Below are 20,898 nucleotides of genomic sequence, written 5' to 3' on the forward strand. Positions count from 1 at the left end.
GGATGTGGTCCCAGGTGCCTTACGGCTCGGCAGGGTGCACACCCCTCCCATAATAATGGAAGCAGACAGGGGATGGGGTGCCCTGGGCCGTAAAGTGGGCTGCGGAGAAGGCCACAGGCCCTCCTCACCCAAAGCACTTGTTGCACAGAACCGCTAGGCCCTGGCCCACCTTATAATTGAAGGGCGGCAAGGTAACTATAACGTGCTCCCTTGCCATGCACATCTAATTACCCCACATATTACATATCTCAGGGCGTTCTATAACTTCATTGATAACATCACTGTATCATTTGACATGACATCATTGATGATAAGACTGTGTATGGTGAGGGAGAGAGTTATAGTTGTTGTATGGCTTAAGTTATATTTGCTAGACAGATAACTGGTGCATTTCAGAGTTTTTTTTAATTTAAAACATCACTGAACATTTCACATAACTATAACGTCACTTTAAACTTAGTTTTTTTCAGTGAAGTTCTAGGATTTTTGGGCATAAAGTAATGTTTTATTATCAGCAGTAAAGCTAACCTAGTGCCGTGCTGGCCTTTGGCCATGTGTGACGGGGGTTGCTGTGGCCACCAGGCCCTGTGGCCAACCCCTTGCAAGCAATGAATCCCCCACCAGTCAGCCACAGGGTGTTCCAGGAGCCGGCAATTATTATTGTTTTTTAAATATTGGGGAGGGGACACATGACCCCCCTCCTCAAGCCTCTGCAGGCCCCATTGATGCCGCCTCCTGGGACTTTTTTAAATGTAATGGAACAGTGGTGTACGTCCTCCTTTCCCAAGCCAGTAGTGGCTCCAGGTACCCCATCCACCAGGGCCTAAACATATATGTAAAGGGAAGGGGGCTCATAGCCCCTCTCCCAGAGTCAATAGTGGCCCCAGTTACCCCATACCCTAGGGATTTTTTTTTAAAGGGGAGGGGCACATAGCCCCCTCTTCAAGCCAATATTGGCCCTAGGCACACTGTCTACCTTTGCCTTTCCTTTTATGAAGGGGCTAGAGGGGCGCACACCACCTCCACCCTCTATAGGCCCCGGTGCCCCAATCCTCCGGGGTCATCTTTTTAATAAAGCAGAGAGGGACACTAATTCCCCCTCCCCAAGCCACTCTTGGTCCTGAGGACTCCACCCCCCCAGGGCCTTTTCTTTTTGTGTTTTTAGGAGAGAGGGGTGTGTGCCCCCCTTCCTAAGCCACTTTTGGCCCCAGGGACCCAGGGACCCAGTTCCCCAGGGCCATGATTTTTTAAAAAGCAGAGGTGGGCATGCAACACCCCTCCCTGAGCCTCTAGTAGCCCAAGTGACCCCATACCCAGTGCACTATCCATTGGATGTCCTGGTGCCCACCAGTAGCACCCACAAAACATACCATTGGAGGCCACGGGGGACGCACCAGGGCCCTGGCTGACTCCCTCGTGGGAGCTGGCTTTGCTGCCAACCAGCAGAGGCAGCTGTTCATGCTTGCTTCTGCTAGGCAGGAGCAGTCAGAGTTTCCTTGTCCCCGAGAGTGTGGGCAGGCAAACAAAAGTGTGTTCCCACTGTGCCCCCTTCTCTATATTTAGTGTTTGTCCCTAAGCGATGGGGTCCCCTAGTCCCATTTGTGACTAGGGGCATTGTGACCTGTTCCCCTAATAGAAACATTTTCAGCCTCGGGGATGGGGTCCCTAGGGCCTCTACAGGCACTCCCCTCCCCTGATATTCTAGTTTTCAGCCTCGGGATGGGGTCCCTGGGGCCTCTACAGGCACCCCTCTCCCCTCATATTCTAGTTTTCAGCCTCGGGGATGGGGTCCCTGGGGCCTCTACAGGCACCCCCTCTCCCCTCTTATTCTAGTTTTCAGGCTCCGGGGATGGGGTCCCTGGGGCCTCTACAGGCACCCCCTCTCCCCTCTTATTCTAGTTTTCAGGCTCCGGGGATGGGGTCCCTGGGGCCTCTACAGGCACCCCTCTCCCGTGATATTCTAGTTTTCAGCCTCAGGATGGGGTCCCTGGGGCCTCTACAGGCACACCCCTCCCCTGATATTCTATTTTTCAGCCTCGGGGATGGGGTCCCTGGGGCCTCTACAGGCACCCCCTCTCCCCTCTTATTCTAGTTTTCAGCCTCGGGGATGGGGTCCCTGGGGCCTTTTGAGGCTCATGGAAGGGAGCTGTATGCCCCCCTCCCCTTTAAACTACACTTGGCCCAGGATGAGGGGGTCCCCGGTGTCCTGGTGTTCCAGGAGGGGAGAGACACTCAGGACCCCTCACCATATTAATGAATGTAATATATTCAAAATGGCAGCCGGTGTGTTCTTTTTTTTTAACTAAGTCGCAATCCTGTGAAATCGTGACGTTTTTAATTCTTTTTTTACATTTTGGTTCATGGAGATAGCTATGGGACCCCACCACAGGGCCTGGGGGGCAGGGCATCCCTACCCTGCATTTATATATTATTTTTAGAAGCTAAACTCAGAACAGGGGAGTAAGCCCCCGGTACCTATAATGACTGCTTGCAGCATTTTTCCACATGTCGCAGGTAGCCAGTCAGAGCCTTGCGCCACGGACGTCATTTAGGTGTCGCCAGGGGTCGCAGCTGCAACCCCTGGCTTTGCCTTTGCGACCCCTGGCCTCAGAGGTGCCAAAGGAAATGTCAAGGAGAGGTAAACATTTCTGTGATGTGCACTGCTTACTCCCTGCAGCCCCAGCGCCTGGGACCTGGGGTGGCCTTCAGCTCCTAGCATTGTAAAATAAATTAATATATGAGTGTACTCCGCATTCTCTGGAAAAACACATTAAATAAAAAATGCTTTTAAAGAAGAGGTTGTAAATGTATATTTGTTGTGGACACATGGAAATTATGTGTAGGTAAAAAAAAACTCACATCTGTGCTGTAGTGAGTGATAATGCCTTCCAAGTGATGCATTAACACTAATGTTTTATTAAAACTTTTGGTGTGTCTTTCAGTAATCTCCCAGTAAATTCTGTGATTGAGGTATAGATCCCAGAAACTAGTAAACTGTGGCAGTTTGAAACATAACTATTTTGGCTTCACTGTGTTTTCTGTTTGTGGCAATAGAATGCTCTCTCCTAACAAATACATATTGTTAAGCAATAAAAAAGAGAAATGTGTAATGTTCTAATCAATGATATCACCCAATTTAAAATGTAGATGTATATCAAATATACATTTATTTGTGTTAGTAACTTGTGTGTGTTTAAAAGTCTTTCAACTTCATCAATGTTAGTTTTTGTGATTAAGGTCACGTGACATCACTTCTGAAGGACTCAGCCTCACACATGATATGATGTCACTGATGTTAATGGATCAGAGGGTGGTTAGGAGACGTCACTTCCACTGCCCCTGGCATGCTGGTGAGCTGACACCCATGCCTTCTCCCATGGGAGCAAGAGGGCCAAAGCACACAAGAGACCCTGGGCCAATTAGCAAGCTCTAAGTTTTTTAATTGGGTCTGAGGGACTCTTGCAAGAGTCCCTCGGCCCCAACCGTCCAGATATACAAATATTTATGAACCTTATTTTCACAAAAACTACTGAATGGATTTATACCAAATAACAAAAACACGTTTTCTGGATCAAAATCTGGTTTCTTGGCAAAGAAGAGGATGTGATGCCAGCACGTGTTGGCCAATTAGAACACAGCAAATGAGAGTGACAGTGAATTCAACAAATGGTAAGCAATGCACCCCTTCTTGGTTACAATATCTTGCAAGCAAGAGCGCATGCAGTATTGCAGGAGAGACCTACAAACACCCTCAATGTAATGTTTTTGTTTCTGGCAGACCTGTAGGACAAGGTCATTTTCTCCAGGAGTGAAGTGTGGAACAGCCAGACTCCTCGCTCTAGCAGCCTGCGGGTGTGTGCAGATGTGGACAAGGCATTCTTCCAGTGGTCAGGGGCCTCATCAAATATTTCCAAGTGGGATGAAGCCCTTGAGCCCGCGTGAACTCTGCACCCCTGCCTCTGTTAAGGGTGTCCATGACTAAAGAGGTGTCAGAATGCGTAAACAGGCTCCTTCATCACTGGTCAGCAGCCTGCTCTGGACCTCCTGCAGTTCAGCTTCAGCAGCCAGAAGGACTGAAGGGCTTGCGTGGCGCTGACCCACAGGGTAGAGTTTGGGGAGGGAACAGGAGATAAACCAAAGGCTGTCACATCAAAAAGGAGTTGGATGTACCTGGTTCAGGACTGTAGCCCTTCTTTGCATGATGCTCTGTGCGCTAAGCCTTGTCAAGGTACGATCAGTGGCTCTGAAGGGAGCAGAGGTCTACAAAAGCACCCCCCCACCCCCATGATAGATCTACTTCCTGGACCAACAAGGGCCATTGTTTCTCTTCTTAGCTTGCATCACATCATTGTCATCACCTTTGGATAGTTTGCATGTGGTCACCAGTTGGATTCCCAAACAAAGAGCAGTTTTACCAGGAGTCCACTCCTCAGGGACAGTGCTTGGCCCAGAAACCATCATCATACTTCAGGCCTTCTCAGGCCTGCTGTCCTAACCCAACATCTAATGCTTGAGAGCAGCTGTTCCTGCTCTTTCTAAGCTGTGACCACAATATTCAAATGTTATGTCTGGACACAGCCCATCAGTGGATGGCCTTGAACAGCGGTTCTCAACCTTTTGACGTCTGTGCATCCCCACTTTATCATTACTGGAACCTGGAGACCCCCACTGAATCATTATTGGAATCTGCTGACCCCTCCACTGAGTCATTAGTGGGAAGAGGGGACCCCGGCCTAAACATTGCCAACGATTTCAAATGCAAAACAATGCACCAAAAATACAGAACAAGCATTTTTCAAACAAATACACATATTATGTAATCATTTATTTAATTCACAAGCAAAATATAAAAAAACAAAACAACATTGTAATGGGAAGGTTGGAATTAAATTGAGGCCACTAGTCATCCATACCACATTTTGTTTGATGCACTTGCACGGCTTGTACTGATCAAAATGAAGACAACACCTTAATTTTTAGACTCTAATTTTAAATTCCTTAACATTTTAAAATGTTCAGATTTACATTCTGTTTTTTTTAATTTAGATACCCTTAATTAATCTTCTAATATTATTTAATTCTCTAAGAAGTAGTGGATCCCTTGAGGAAGCTTTGTGGACCCCCAGGGGCCCCCAGATCTCAGGTTAGGAACCACTGGCCTACAAGACATAAGAGCAAGTCAGGAGACATTTCACAGCGCTCCGTAGCCCAAAATGTGGCAAAGTGTGAAACATTTGCTTCATCTCTTGCCACCTGAGTTGTGCTGTTGTTTCTGTAGTCCTTTAAACAGCTCTTCTTTCTAGTTACTCTTTGACTTACTTGGCCTCTTTGTTGGTAGTCAGCAGAATGCCAAGGACTTATTTAGGACTAGTGGGCTCTATGGCATCATTTTCAGAAAATCGAAATTTATCTCTGAGATCAGTATTTTGGGAGCTAATTTCCTAACATCAATCCTTACAAAACGTGTTGAATGAATAAATGAATGAATGAAGGAAACGGCTTATATAGTGCTCCGCTTCCCCACGCTACTCCACTCAAATCTCCAAATTTGACTTTCCATTAAGGAATACAGAGTGTCAAATAGTCATTGTCAACATTTTACTTTACATTTCCCTTTTATCCCATCTTCTAATGTTTTTTGTTTTATAACATTCATGACTGTCTTTTGATGCAGTTTTTACTCTATAGCATTTTTAGAAAGAACAACGGAAAGGGTACCTAAAGCGATGGCAATGATGATCATGCCTGTGAGCCCCATCCCGCAGATGGTTCTGGCAACTGCAAACATGGAGTAGGACGAGGCACCGGCAGAGATGGCGGCAAACAAGGTGGTGACGAGGAACGAGACGAGCAGCATGTTCCTCCGGCCGTACCTGTGGCATGGAGGCAAAATGTGGGTTGGTTATATGTGGAGCAGGTGGGGGGAAGCAAGACACGCAAGTTATATGTAGAGACTCGTCTACCATGTGTGAGCCCTCAGGGGCTCTTCGGCTCAGACACCAGGCAATGTGGAAACAAGAGGGATGAATTATACGTACAGACTCTTCTAGCATGAGTGAGACCTGAGGGGCCCTCTCTCTTAGACAACAGGGAGGGTGGAAACGGGAGAGGTGAATTATACACACAGGCCCTTATGAAGAGTTTGGCAGGCGGCGGAGGCTACCTGGCAAACTCTTTGGGTTGGAAATCCGCCACTCCGATTTTCGACCCGCCAGCCCTGTTATGAGTTTTCCACTTGTAGGAGGCTGGCCTGGCTTGTAGTGGGTATCAGAGGTACTTACACCTTGTGCCAGGTCCAGTTATCCCTTATTAGTGTAGAAGAGGTGTTTCTAGCAGCTTAGGCTGATAGAAGGTAGCTATGGCAAAGCAGCTTAGGCTGAACTAGGAGACATGTAAAGCTCCTACTATACCATTGGTGTCATATGCACAATATCATAAGAAAACACAATACACAGATATACTAAAAAATAAAGGTACTTTATTTTTATGACAATATGCCAAAAGTATCTCAGTGAGTACCCTCAGTATGAGGATGCCAAATATACACAAGATATATGTACACAATACCAAAAATATGCAGTAATAGCAAAAGGAAGTAATGCAAGCAGTGTAAAGTTACAATAGATTGAAATAGGAGCACATAGGTATAGGGGCAACACAAACCATATACTCCAAAAGTGGAATGTGAAGCACGAATGGACCCCAAACCTATGTGAGCTTGTAGAGGGTCGCTGGGACTGTAAGAAAACAGTGAGTGTTAGAAAAATAGCCCACCCCAAGACCCTGTAAGGTAGGTGTAAAGTGCACCTACAACTCCCAGAGAGCACAGAAGTCGTGATAGGGGGATTCTGCAAGGAAAACCAACACCAGCAATGCAACAACAGTGGATTTCCGGACCTGAGTACCTGTAAGACAAGGGGACCAGCTCCAGGAGTCGCGACAGTGTCAAGAGTGGGCAGGAGCCCAGGAAATGCCAGCTGAGGGTGCAAGGAAGCTGCCACTGGATGGAAGAAGCTTGGTGTTTTGTAAGAACAAAGAGGACTAGGAACTTCCCCTTTGGAGGATGGATGTCCCACGTCGTGAAGAAGCTTGCAGAGGTGTTCCCACGCAGAAAGACCACAAACAAGCCTTGCTAGCTGCAAGGGTTGCAGTTAGGATTTTTGGATGCTGCTGTGGCCCAGGAGGGACCAGGATGTCGCCACTTGGATGAAGAGACAGAGGGGACACCCAGCAAGTCAGGGAGCCCTCACAGAAGCAGGCAGCACCTGCAGAAGTACTGGAACAGGCACTTAGAAGAGGAGTGAACCGGAGCCCATGCGATGTCACAAAAGGGAGTCCCACAACGCCGGAGGACAACTCAGAAGGTTGTGCACTGCAGGTTAGAGTGTCAGGGACCCAGGCTTGGCTGGGCAGAAAGGAAATCCTGGAAGAGTGCACAGGGGCTGGAGCAGCTGCAAATCACGCGGTACCCAGCAATGCAGTCTAGCGTGGGGAGGCAAGGACTTACCTCCACCAAACTTGGACTGAAGAGTCACTGGACTGTGGGAGTCACTTGGACAGAGTTGCTGAGTTCCAGGGACCATGCTCATCATGCTGAGAGGGACCCAGAGGACCGGTGATGCAGTCTTTTGTTGCCTGCGGTTGCAGGGGGAAGATTCTGTCGACCCACTGGAGATTTCTTCAGAGCTCCTGGTGCAGAAAGGAGGCAGGCTACCCCCAGAGCATGCACCACCAAGAAACAGTTGAGAAGCCGTCAGGATGAGCGATACAAGGTTGCTAGTAGTCGTCTTTGCTACTTTGTTGCGGTTGTACTGGCGTCCTGAGCAGTCAGCGGTCGATCTTTTGGCAGAAGGTGAAGAGGGAGATGCAGAGGAACTCTGGTGAGCTCTTGCATTCGGTATCTGAAGAATTCCCCAAAGCAGAGACCCTAAATAGCCAGAAAAGGAGGTTTGGCTACCTAGGCAGGAGGATTGGCTACTAAGAGAGGTAAGAGCCTATCAGAAGGAGTCTCTGACGTCACCTGCTGGAACTGGCCACTCAGAGCAGTTCAGTGTGCCAGCAACACCTCTGTTTCCAAGATGGCAGAGGTCTGGGGCACACTGGAGGAGCTCTGGGCACCTCCCCTGGGAGGTGCAGGTCAGGGGAGTGGTCACTCCCCTTTCCTTTGTCCAGTTTCGCGCCAGAGCAGGGCTGGGGGATCCCTGAACCGGTGTAGACTGGCTTATGCAGAGATGGGCAGCATCTGTGCCCATCAAAGCATTTCCAGAGGCTGGGGGAGGCAACTCCTCCCCAGCCATCACACCTATTTCCAAAGGGAGAGGGTGTCACACCCTTTCTCAGAGGAAATCCTTTGTTCTGCCTTCCTGGGCCAGGGCTGCCTGGACCCCAAGAGGGCAGAAACCTGTCTGAGGGGTTGGCAGCAGCAGCAGCTTCAGTGGAGACCCCGGAAAGGCAGTTTGGCAGTACCCGGGTTCTGTGCTAGAGACCCGGGGGATCATGGAATTGTCACCCCAATGCCAGAATGGCATTGGGGTGACAAATCCATGATCTGAGACAAGTTACATGGCCATGTTCGGAGTTACCATTGTGATGCTATACATAGGTAGTGACCTATGTATAGTGCACGCGTGTAATGGTGTCCCCGCACTCACAAAGTCCGGGAAATTTGTCCTGAACGATGTGGGGGCACCTTGGCTAGTGCCTGGGGGCACCTTGGCTAGTCCCAGGGTGCCCACACACTAAGTAACTTTGCACCCAACCTTCACCAGGTGAAGGTTAGACATATAGGTGACTTATAAGTTACTTAAGTGCAATGGTAAATGGCTGTGAAATAACATGGACGTTATTTCACTCAGGCTGCACTGGCAGGCCTGTGTAAGAATTGTCAGATGTCCCTATGGGTGGCAAAAGAAAAGCTGCAGCCCATAGGGATCTCCTGGAACCCCAATACCCTGGGTACCTTAGTACCATATACTAGGGCAGAGGTCTTGAAACTGGGGGGCAGGCCCCCTAGGGGGGCCTCAAGTGATCCCAGGGGGGGGCCCAGACTCTGGGCAAAATAAATATTATAGAGATAACAGGCCTTTGTTTTAAGCAGAAGCATGTTATTGCAGTTTTAAAAAGGTAACAGTACTTAACTGCAATGTTTAAATAGGGTTAGACATATTTAAACATTGCCATTTTTATAAAATAATTGTGAAAAATTCTGAGGGGGCCCAATGATTTTTATTTTTCAACGGGGGCGCGGCATTAAATTGTTTGGAGACCTCTGTACTAGGGAATTATAAGGGTGTTCCAGTATGCCAATGTGAATTGGTGAAATTGGTCACTAGCCTGTTAGTGACAATTTGGAAAGCAGAGAGAGCATAACCACTGAGGTTCTGGTTAGCAGAGCCTCAGTGAGACAGTTAGTCATCACACAGGGAACACATACAGGGCCCATACTTATGAGCACTGGGGCCCTGTCTGGCAGGGTCCCAGTGACACATAGACTAAAACAACATATATACAGTGAAATATGGGGGTAACATGCCAGGCAAGATGGTACTTTCCTACACCACTGGGCCAGCGGGCAGAAACAGCATTTCTGCCCGCTGACCCAGCAGAAAACTCACGACAATATTGATGCTGGCTCATAATGAAGCCGGCGGTAATGTTACTGTGTGTCGGTTTGCAATAGCACCCATCGTGTTTTTCACTGCCCGTAATTCAGGCAGTAAAAAGCGCGACGGGGCTGTCCATGGGGCCCCCTGCACTGCCCATGCCAAGTGCACCAGCCTTGGTGGAGAGAGGACTCGTAATCCCCACAGCAACGCTGCCCTGACGGATTAAGACCGCCGGCACCGCCAGGGTGCCGACTGGAGGCAACCTGGTGATGCCGGCATTCGGACCGTGGTGCCTCCGCCAGTGTCATAATGTGAAAGCCGGACGTCTGCGTTGGCGGCCATATGACATCCACCGCGAGTCTGGCGGTCCGAGGACCACTAGACTCGTAATAAGGGGCACAGTCTTATGCCAAGACCTCAAAGACCCTCCCTTTGAGACACCAGGAGGTGCGGAAATGAGAGAGTTATATTATATGTACGGACTCTTATACCAAGACCTCAAGGACCCTTTCTCTGAGACACCATGGAGGGTGGAAACAGGAGAACTGAATTTTACTTGCATACTTTTCTACTGTGTGTGAGACCTCAAGGATTCTCCCTCTCACACAACAGGGTGGGTGTAACAGGAGAGGTCAATTACACATACAGACTCTAATACCAGGTGTGAGACCTCAAGGGCCATCCCCCTCACTCACCAGAAAGGGTGAAACAGGAGAGGTGAATTATACACACAGAATCTTATACCAAGACTTCAGGGTCCCTTCCTCTCATGCACTAGGGTGGGTGAAATGGGAGCGGTCAATTTTATGTGCAGACTCTTCTACTGTGTGTGAGACCTCTTGGGCCAACCCTCTCAGACACCAGGGAGGGTGAAATAGGAGTGAAATGTATGTACAGACTCTGGTAACATGTTTGTGACTCCATAGGCCCTCCCAGACACCACACTAGTTCATTTTCATGCACGTTATAAGATTCTTTTAAATTGTGTTAATGGAAAATAAGCACATTTCTGGATGCCAAATCACAAGTTGAATCTACCAGTGTGTTTTCTTCCACTGCAGTGCAAGTGTGACAGAGACTATTCAACTATTGGATTGTCCAGTAACTGGAGGATTCCCTGGCACCCATGCATAAATCAGGCTGCAGGTAGCTCCTGTTGTGATGTATTTACTTCTTATTTTATGTAATTGTGTTATTAAGATTGTCCCCACCATGACACCATAGGTATAGACGTCATCCTTGGCTGCAAATGTATTTTGAGGTAATGTAGAATGTTGGTGGAGTACACTTAGATAGATGTAAGGGTACAGGAATGGGAGTGGACTTCATCTTGTGTTCACTCCTGAGCTGGGGTCTGTATTGGACAATAAAAGTACATTTCATAGTAGTGAGACTGGTGAGGCCATTACTACAAATTGGAGATGAGTGGCCCTAGCACGATATTCCTACATGTTTTTCCATTGCCAAAGAATTGGCGCTACTTATGATAGAAAGCAAGCTTTATTTTGGACAATTTAGGAAATTAGAATAGGTAGAACCTCTGCATTGGAATACTAGCACGGCTTCCATAATTTGGTAGTGAGCATTTGTGACTAGGTATATTAAGGTATCAATAAGTGGTAGCATCCTTAAGCCTTAACCACCATTGTAGAGTTTAAGTTACCTCACTGCTGCGCATCCTCTGCATCTTCTGTATGCACCCGTGCTGTTTAGGCATGTGCTACTTCTCTCCAGTATGCCATGGATGTTGCAAAATGACACACACTAATGCACAGGGTAAAGCAGCAATTTTGGATCCTGCATTGTACTTCTAATAAACGCAGGTTTACAGTCTAGTTTTTTTAAAAGGCTTGGAAATCAGGGACGAGGTTCCAATAAACTGGATACTTTGCAGAAGGCAGGTAAATTTGAATTAGTTGAATCTTCAGATTGGGTTACTCCGTTAGTGGTGGCACGGCATGATAATGAAAAACTCAGGTTATGTGTAGACCTATGAGACCTGGACAAGAATGTCTTAGTTGGTCAGTTTCCCCTGCCCAGGATTAAGGAAATGTTATCAGTTACAAAATATATTAAGGGGTCTACAATCACAGATTTAACTTCTGCATACCACCAGGTATGCTTGCATCCTGAAAGTTGCTGTTTGACAGCATTTATTACGCCATTTGGAGGCTTCCAGTTTGTTAGGTTACTATTTGGATTAATTTTCATATTGTTTAAGGGTGTACAAAATGTGATATTTTTCAGGATGATATTCTGATGATGGGAAAACCAAGGGATGAGCATGGCCCTAAACTTCTGAAAAAGGTTCTGACGATATTGCAAGATGAAGCTTTTACTGCACAGTATGCAAAGTGTAAATTTGCAAGGAAAACTGTGACATATCTTGGGCATGAAATAAGTGGGAATGGAGTGTATCCCAAAACGTCTTTGCTAGTAGCAATAAAGTGTGCTCTTGGGCCACCCAAAAACGATGAAATAAGAGCATTTCTAGGGTTGGCAGAATTTTATTCCAAATATGTGACACATTTTTTGAGCAAAACATTTCCCATTCGGAAGCTTTTGAAAAATAAGTGTGACTTCATATGGTCAGAAGAATGTCACGGTATTATTCCAGGTAATGAAAAATGACATTTGTTGTGCGCCAGCGTTGCTTGGGTTTATCCAAAGTTGAGAGGTGTGATAACTACTGACATGAGCTGTAAGAGATTAGGTGCAGTACTAACACAACTTGATGGTAGAAATAACACATACATTTTGCATTCACTTCATGCTCACTGACCCCTACCAAAGAGAGGTGTTCCATGATTGAAAGGGAGCCACTGGCTTGTGAATGGGGTTTGGAACATTTTAGGGCCTACATTTGGGGGTCACTTAGCAGTAATCACAAACCTTTGACCAAAGTTTTAACTACCAAGATTTTGTTGACTGCATCCACACAACTAGCCTGCATGTCCATCACATTGCTGGATTATAGTTATAAAGTGTGCTATGTGCCGGGGATCAAGAATAGAACTGCAGATTAGATTTTTTAAGCAGGATGCCTCTTCCTATGAAAATGATGCCAGGTGAGGGCTTTGAAAAGTGCTTTTTGGCAGAAATTGATGAAGGATGAATGGAAATCGGCTGTGGACAAGGATGCAGAAGATTAAAACATGGACTAAGGAGAGTTGGCTTAGTAAGAGGGAAGTGGAAGGAAATCTATGTGTGTACTGGGAGTTAAGACATGAACTCTCACTAGTAAATGACAGAATTCTAAGAAAGTGAAAGAGTAATTCCACAAGAGTGTGTGAAGGAAAGGTTCTTATGTTGTGTCATGAAGGACATTTGGGAATAACAAAACCAAAGAACAGAGTCAAATACTTATACTGGTGGCAAGGACTAGATTTGCCCATTGAAAACAAAGTCAGGGAATGTGCATTGTGCAACAACTCTGAAAATACATTCCTTTGGGGCCCATAGAAAGTCCAGAAATGTCACAGGACAGGATAGTGTCAGATATTGTTTGGTCCAGTTCAAGATGGAGAATATCATTTTATTGATTGATCATTTCATTATATGGCCAAACATAAAAGTAGTATCTAATGTAGATGCCCAAGCAGTAGTACATTTTTTAGACAAGGTGTTTTAAAGAGAGGAGTTGCCTAAAGTAATCCTAACTGATAATGGAGCCCAATTCACTTAGGAAGTGTTCAAGTCTTATTTACAGATAAATAGTATTGTGCATAATACTACCTTAATTTATCATCCCATTGGCAATGGCGCCGTGGAACACTTTAATAGAGTGTTGGAAAATACAATACAGTTGGCAAAAGAAGTGTGGCGTACAGCATGACTTATATGGTTACATCTTGCAATTCTACAAGATTTAGGGGGTCATTCTGACCCTGGCGGTCTATGACCGCCAGGGTCGCGGATGACGGAAGCACCGCCAACAGGCTGGCGGTGCTTCATAGCCCATTCTGACCCCGGCGGTAAAGCCGCGGTCAGAAAACCGGGGCCGGCGGTTTCCTGCCGTTTTGCCCCGGCTGGGCGAAATCCGCCATGGCAGCGCTGCAAGCAGCGCTGCCATGGGGATTCTGACCCCCTTACCGCCAGCCTGTTTCTGGCGGTTGTCACCGCCAGGAAGAGGCTTGCGGTAACAGGTGTCTTGGGGCCCCTGGGGGCCCCTGCACTGCCCATGCCACTGGCATGGGCAGTGCAGGGGCCCCCTAACAGGGCCCCGGACGGCTTTTCACTGTCTGCCTAGCAGACAGTGAAAAGTGCGACGGGTACAACTGCACCCGTCGCACGGCTGCAACACCACCGGCTCCATTCGGAGCCGGCTTCCGTGTTGCAGGCCTCCTTCCCGCTGGGCCGGCGGGCGCTAACATGGTTAGCGGCCGCCGGCCCAGCGGGAAGGTTGGAATGCCGGCAGCGGTCTTTTGGCCGCGTAGCGGGCAAATGGCGGTTCCCGCCTGGCGGGCGGCTACTGCCGCCCGCCAGACTTGGAATGACCCCCATAGTCCATTTGAGGTTATGAAAGGTAGAACTCCTTTAATGAAGATAGGGTTGAAGTCCAAGTCTAGGAAGAGTGACTGGTCACCCTCAGTAGTAAAGGAAAAATTTACTAGACCTCAGATGATTAGCCAGGCGTGGCCAGTCCTTTATGGTGGCGGGACCACGCCCGCCCACCTTTTGCCCCTCATGAAGAGTGTGTGTCAGGCTGAACGAAGGTCAGCCTGACAGACACTCTTCATTTTTAGCTCAGACAGCCAGGAGTGAGCCATGCACGATTTGCGCAGACTCCTGGCTGCCTGAGCTGAACTTTGCTGGGCTGAGGAGGTCACAGGTCCTGTGGGCGTGACCTCCTCAGCTCAGAAAAGGTGCTTTGAGGCCCTCCCCCGAGTGAAGAAGGAAGCGTAACCCATTGACTTCGACCTGGGCGCTTCAGGTTTAAGCCCTGAAGCGCCCAGGGCGAGCGTCAATCAGTGACACTTCGTCACAGAGTTGGGTGGGGTCAGTAGTCTCACTGACCCCATCCCACCTAAGGTCAGGCAGTGAGGGAAGGCAGCAGTCCCAACCCTCCTGGGACCTGAAGGTAAGTAGGTAAGTCTGTGTGTGTGTGTGTGATCTTTTTAAATGAATGTTTGGTGCGTGCGGGTATGTTTGAACGTTGGTGAGTGTTGTTAATGGATGTGTGTGTGTGTGTGAAAGAATGAGTGCGAGTGTGCTGCCCCCCCCCCCCTTCCTCCTAAAATTGACGGCCGCCACTGTGTTTAGCAAAGGATATTATGATAAAAAATACAAATGCAAAAGGTGAGCATGCAGGTAAAAAACAGAAGTAGATATAAAATGAAGGAAAATTTCTACAATGTTTAAAGGTTGTAAACATGTTGTGCAATTCAGTCCAGTTAAGTGATGGCAGAGTGTTGCATTCGAGACGCATTTCTTTATACAAAGGCAAGAAAAAAGCTGCTGAGAAGCCGGATAAAGATCTGAAGCTAAAAACATTCAGATTGGTTATTGGGTGAGGATGAGTTGCAGAGGTCAAGATGTGAGCTGAAAGGTGGAAGCCTGGAAGCGAACAGTAGTGAAGGGAGTTGGATGGAACAATGTGGAGAAGAGTTTCAGGATGAGAGGGACAAGGGACACCTGTTATCCTTCTCAACGTCTGGCAAGATGTATGTGACATTGGGTAGATTGGGAAGGAGAATCAATAAACCATGAAATTCAAGGACTATGGCCCAGATTTATACTTTTTTTGCGCCACATTTGCGTAATTTTTTGACGCAAAAGCGGCACAAACATACAAAATACAATTATATTTTGTAAGTTTCTGCCGCTACTGCATCAAAAAATGGTGCAAACGCGGAGCTAAAAAGGTATAACTATGGGCCCATGCATGCAATTAGTATTTAATATATGGTCCACATGGTTATTCAACTCCAGAGCTAATACTTGTACCAAAGTACATTTCATAGCACTGAGAGTGGTAACAACATTACTACAGTTCCCTCATATATGATTTCTCTCTGCATTATGCCCTGTGTCTGGCTGCCAGGAGCCACCATACATCTGCAGGGCCCCTGTGCCTAATTCACTTTGTGGCTAGCCCCATCACATCTGCAGCCCCCCAGTGCCTGTTTTAGGCTGCTGGGAGCCACCACACATCCGCAGGGCCCCGGTGCCTGATTCAGGCTGCAGGGATCCCCCTCACATTTGCAGGGCCCCATGCCTGATTCAGGCTGCCAGGAGCCCCCACACATCTGCAGGGCCCTGGTGCCTGATTCAGGCTGTGGGGAGCCCCCTCACATTTGCCGGCCCCGTGCCTGATTCATACTGCCAGGAGCTGTGACGCAACTGCAGGGCCCAGGTGCCTGATTCAGGCTGTGGGGGCCCCCCTCACATCTGAAGGCACCTCGTGCCTGATTCAGGCTACAAGAACCCTTCACATCTGCTTCCTCTCTGCATTATCTCACATGCCTATTTCGGGCTGCGGTGAGCCCCCTCACATCTGCTTCCTCGCTGCATTAGCTCTGTGCCTGATTCAGGCTGCGGGGAGCCCCCTCATATCAGCCTCCTTGCTGCATTATCCCCCGTGCCTGATTCAGGCTGCAGGGAGCCCCCTCATATCTGATTCTTCTTATGCCACCTGTACCCTCATACCCTACTGCTGTGTCTCTCTGATTTGCTTAGATGGAGAGCTGGACACACCTATGCCACCTGCAACCTCCACCTATACGGCGATGGTCAGTCTCTTGGTACCTGCCTCACCTCTGTCTAGAGCTCTGCCCACGTTCCGCTCTCTGACAAGGAATCTAGGGAAAGTCTTAGAATGTTTTAGAGGAACTCAGTTACCATGGATTTTGGGAATAACTGGGCTACCCTTTTCCTCTGATTTTGTGTCTTCTGAGAAATAAATCTCCAGGCGGAGTGTCGGGATGGCCCTCACTGAGGCTTGTGTTGCCCTTGAGTGACCTGAGTTTGGGTCATTGTGGCCGTCGTCACCAGGAATGAATGACTGATCGGGTCTTGGCTGATGATTCAGACTCCTGAAACATCAGTGCGATGAGGGGGCTGATAAGGGGAACCTCAGTGGAACGACATGCGACAAAGAGGATAGCACTGCTGCTGAGGAGAAGGCCACCACTCTTGGCAGGGAGATCCACTATGTGGAGACATTTGCGACATAAACAGGCATTGACAAAATCAATTGATCTGTGTTCAGCATTGGCTGCCAGCCTTTCATCTTTGCCAACGTTTGTTTCGTTTTGTCAACATTTTAAAAATCTTTATTAACTGAGCCAAAGAGCACTACAATGCAAAGCACTGATCTCCAAATCTGGCCTTTACTGGGGGCCCGTCTCCTACTTGTGATGACGTACTGTTTCAAGACTTAGGAAGCCTCTGACTTCATCAATAACGTGCCAGACTGGCAGCAATGGAATTGTGGTGTAATCCACAAGCAAGTAGGTAAATAAAAGTGAAGTTTATTCCATCAGTAAGGACTCCAACCTCCACCCAGAGCTTCCAGTCCCAATTGCTTCCCTTCTAATCAGAACAGATTCCAGCACGCAGCACAGAATGCAAAACACAAGGCCTCGGAGAACAGCAGAGCAGATACAACACATCTGTCTCTAAAAACATAAAACAAACAAACACAACACATAATTGCAGGGAAACATAACATACAGTTACAATAGAAAAAAGAGAACACACAAAAACAAGACAAGCATAACAATTTTACATATTATTTTTTAATCACAGCAATATGTTTAAATTCCAAATACTCTCATCCAGCAACTAAGAAATATTACACCTTATTTCTTAATCACAGCAATGTTTTTAAATTCCAAATATGTCCATCCTACAACTTCACAGCACCCTGAAACTATTAAACCACTTTGAGGTGTTTGAGGAACAGCAACCATGTCACCAACAGCCACTTTAACATCCATCACACCGTTACGTATATCATTACAAGCTTTCCTCTGTAGCTGAATGTCTTTCTAGTTCAACAGACAGTCTTTTGATTAAGTTCTCTCCAAGTAATTTCACTCTCAGCATTCCTTTACATCCGCCGAGAGCAAACGCTAGTATTGGGTCATCTTCTATGAAATAACTCAAATGGTGTTTGCCCAGGAGTGGCATATAAAGTAAATATACACACCTCAATTTTCTCCCACAATTCCTCCTTCAAACTTCGGCCACAGGCTCTAGAAGGTTTTAAACCTTCCTTTAAAGTCCTATTGAATTTTTCCACCATGCCATTAGTTTGGGGATGATATAAAGATTGTTTGTTATGTCTTATACCCCTCTACTTCAGAAACCTCGCCATCATTTGAGATGTAAACTATATGTACCCTATTATTGTTGAGAATGGTACCAGGCTTACTTTTTTCACTACAAATTATTTCCAAGAACTTTATCGCAGATACTGTGATCATTTCAGTTACCACAGCCACTTCTGGCCACCTGGAGAACAAATCCATAAGCAGAAGTACATAGAAAGGAGTAGAGCCCTGACAACAATCCAAGACATTTCCAGACAATCCATTCCACTTGAATGTCCATTCCCTGCCACCAATAGTCACATCTCAATCTCTCTTTAATCTTATTCTTGCCCAGATGCCCAACATGAGCCAGTTTTATCAATCTTTCTCTCAATGACATCGGAGGTACCAATCACAAAGTTCTCATAACCAAACCTTTAATCACTGATAGGTCATTGTACACTTTGCTAAACAACTTCTCTGCCTCATTAAAAGAACTCCAAACTGCACTTCTGAGAAGTTTGTCATGAACACTGATAAGAACATCATCCTTTTCCAGTTCTTCCAGCCATTTAGGTTCCAACATACAACCCTCCGTGTTCTTACACACTCTTATCCCCTCATGCAACCTCCAATCTTCAGCAACATCTGAACAAAATTCCTCCATCACCAATGCACATTAAACAGCAAGCACATCTTTTTCAATGATTGAATACTTGGATTCTGACCTCCCCAGTGCTCTAGAAAAAAACACTATTGCCACCTCACTACCATCTTGGACCTGTCTCAAGATTGCTCTGATACCCCTATCACTGGCCTCAGTTGAGACAGAACAAGGAAGGTCTGGTACAAAACTGGCAATACTTTGTGCATTTTTCAAACTTTCTTGAATATCCATTAACTCACCCTCATATTGCACACTCCAATTAAACTCAACCCTTTCTTCAATAGTTCATGTAATCTACACATCCTGCAAGCAAAATTTGGAACAAACAAGAAAAGAACTCTGCCATTCCTAGACATGTTTGGACAATATATTTCCTTTTAGGCCTTGACAATCTTTGCATAGCACTAACCAAGTCATTCTTTGGTTTAACAACTCCCACAGAAATCACATGTCCCAAATAATCTCTTCTTGGGCAAATTTACACAGGAAGTGTAAATTTGCCCAAGAAGAGATTATTTGGGACATGTGTGAACCCATATGCATTGAAACCACTGAGCACTTTTCTAACTCTTTCCAGATGCTTCAGATCACATCCAAAAATCAAGACTTCATCCATATCTCCAAACATTCTAGTCATGAGTCTCTTAATGATCAAGGCAGCCGAACACAGACTAAAGGGCATGCAATTATTTCTGTAAGTACCAAATGGTGTTATAAAAGAAGCGAGATCCTTGGATCGCTCAGTCAGTTCAACCTGATGGTAGGCTGATGTCAGATCTAACCTGCTGTACCAACTTGCATATGGAAGGGCTCTGGCCATTTCTGAAATATTAGGAACTGGAAATCTGTCTTCCACAACTCTCTCGTTAAGTTCCCTCAAATCTATGCAGAGGCTGATCTCATTAGTGAGTTTTCAGGCTACTACAATAAGCGCAAACTATTCGGTAACCTTCACCTGCTCAATGACACCATTGGAACACAGCTTACCTGACTCCTTTTTCATGGCTTCTCCAATATTGTAAGGAATATTCCTCACCTTGCAAGAAAACAGTACAGCATCCTCCTTGAGTTTTATATCATGTTAATAATTCTTCAAAAATCAATCTTACCTGAAAACACAGTGGGAAACTGTGCAACTAAACCTTCTGTAACTTGGCTGACACAGTTTACTTGGACCTGGGGGTTACTGTTGTGGTTCAAGACAATAACCAGGGCCTCATTTACGAGGCCTAGTGCAGGATGGCGCATTTCTGTCCTCTCCCTCTGCGCGGGTGCACAAATTGCTGCCCAGCGCCAATGCAGGCACCCTTGCACCATGATCCAAGGGGGCCTGTGTTGTGGGGATGATTGTTTTTGTGCAGAAAGGGACACCTCCCTGCACAAAAACAATCATAAGAGGTGTTTTCTTCTTTCTATGTGTGCTGCAGAATGGAGCACACATAGAAAGAGGAAAAAAAGGGGTGGAAGAAAATTATTTCTCCCTATTGCGTCACTCTTATGCCAGCCCTGAGGTGGCATAGGAATCTGATGCACTCCCAGACTTGTAAATCTGGGAGTGCATCACATTCCTTCAGGTCCCATTGTTGTTGTGTGGGAACACCCCAAGCAACACCAATGGAAAGGCCCTTTCATGCAGTGTTATGAGTGAAAGGGGTTTATAATTACACGGCCATGAAATGCCACACAAGGTGGCTTTTTGCGGCCTTGTAAATGTGTGCTGGCAGTACAAACATATCTGATGGCAGGGCAATCCTTTTTGTTGGCCCAGTGCCCTACACTCTCACATCTCAAACACTCGCCCTTACCCTTTTGCGTCAACCTGTTCCTTGTAAAAGGATTGGACTTAACGTTGGTGGCATGAAGAGACCTTACTTCACATTTTTCTTTTCGTAACTCGGGGAAACGTGCCAAGGAATGTTCAGTTTGATTGGAAATTATTAACACTTCACCGAGTTTAGGATCACTTTACGACCATAGTCCCTCCCTCACCTTATCATTTTTACATTTCAACATAAACTGGTCGTGTATGCGCTGTTCAACATTACTGCCAAATTCATATGTGGATGTCACCGCGTTCGTGCTGTGACTTCGGACCTGATAACTTTGAGACCACATCAAATACCAGGCAAAAAGTGGGAAGCTAACCATGACAAAAGAGGCCTTTTCTCACAATCAGGACCAGCACTGGAGCGTCCTGCGGTTACGCGGGGGCCACAGAAACACTCTGCCGGGGTGGGCTGGCAGTCTAGTCTGAACAAGCTGTGTTACAGTCCCCAAAAGAGCCAGAGAGCTGAAGTAGGATTTCTCATCACATTTTGTCCGCCTTCAAATAAACTTTCATCACCTGATGACTTGATAAACGTGAACTCTG

At 46.7% G+C, this 20,898-nt stretch overlaps 1 protein-coding gene across 2 annotated transcripts in view; it reads right to left on the bottom strand.

Annotated features, from left to right (window-relative positions):
• Positions 1-20,898, bottom strand: part of LOC138296894 (solute carrier family 22 member 7-like) — a 259,538-nt gene that overhangs the window by 101,757 nt on the left and 136,883 nt on the right. For both annotated transcript variants that reach the window (XM_069236390.1, XM_069236389.1), the window contains exon 3: positions 5,719-5,873. In XM_069236390.1, coding sequence (XP_069092491.1) covers positions 5,719-5,873 — 155 coding nt within the window. The remainder of the gene's footprint in view (positions 1-5,718; positions 5,874-20,898) is intronic.

This window comes from Pleurodeles waltl, chromosome 5, assembly GCF_031143425.1.
Source record: "Pleurodeles waltl isolate 20211129_DDA chromosome 5, aPleWal1.hap1.20221129, whole genome shotgun sequence".
Classification (NCBI taxonomy): Eukaryota; Metazoa; Chordata; class Amphibia; order Caudata; family Salamandridae; genus Pleurodeles; species Pleurodeles waltl.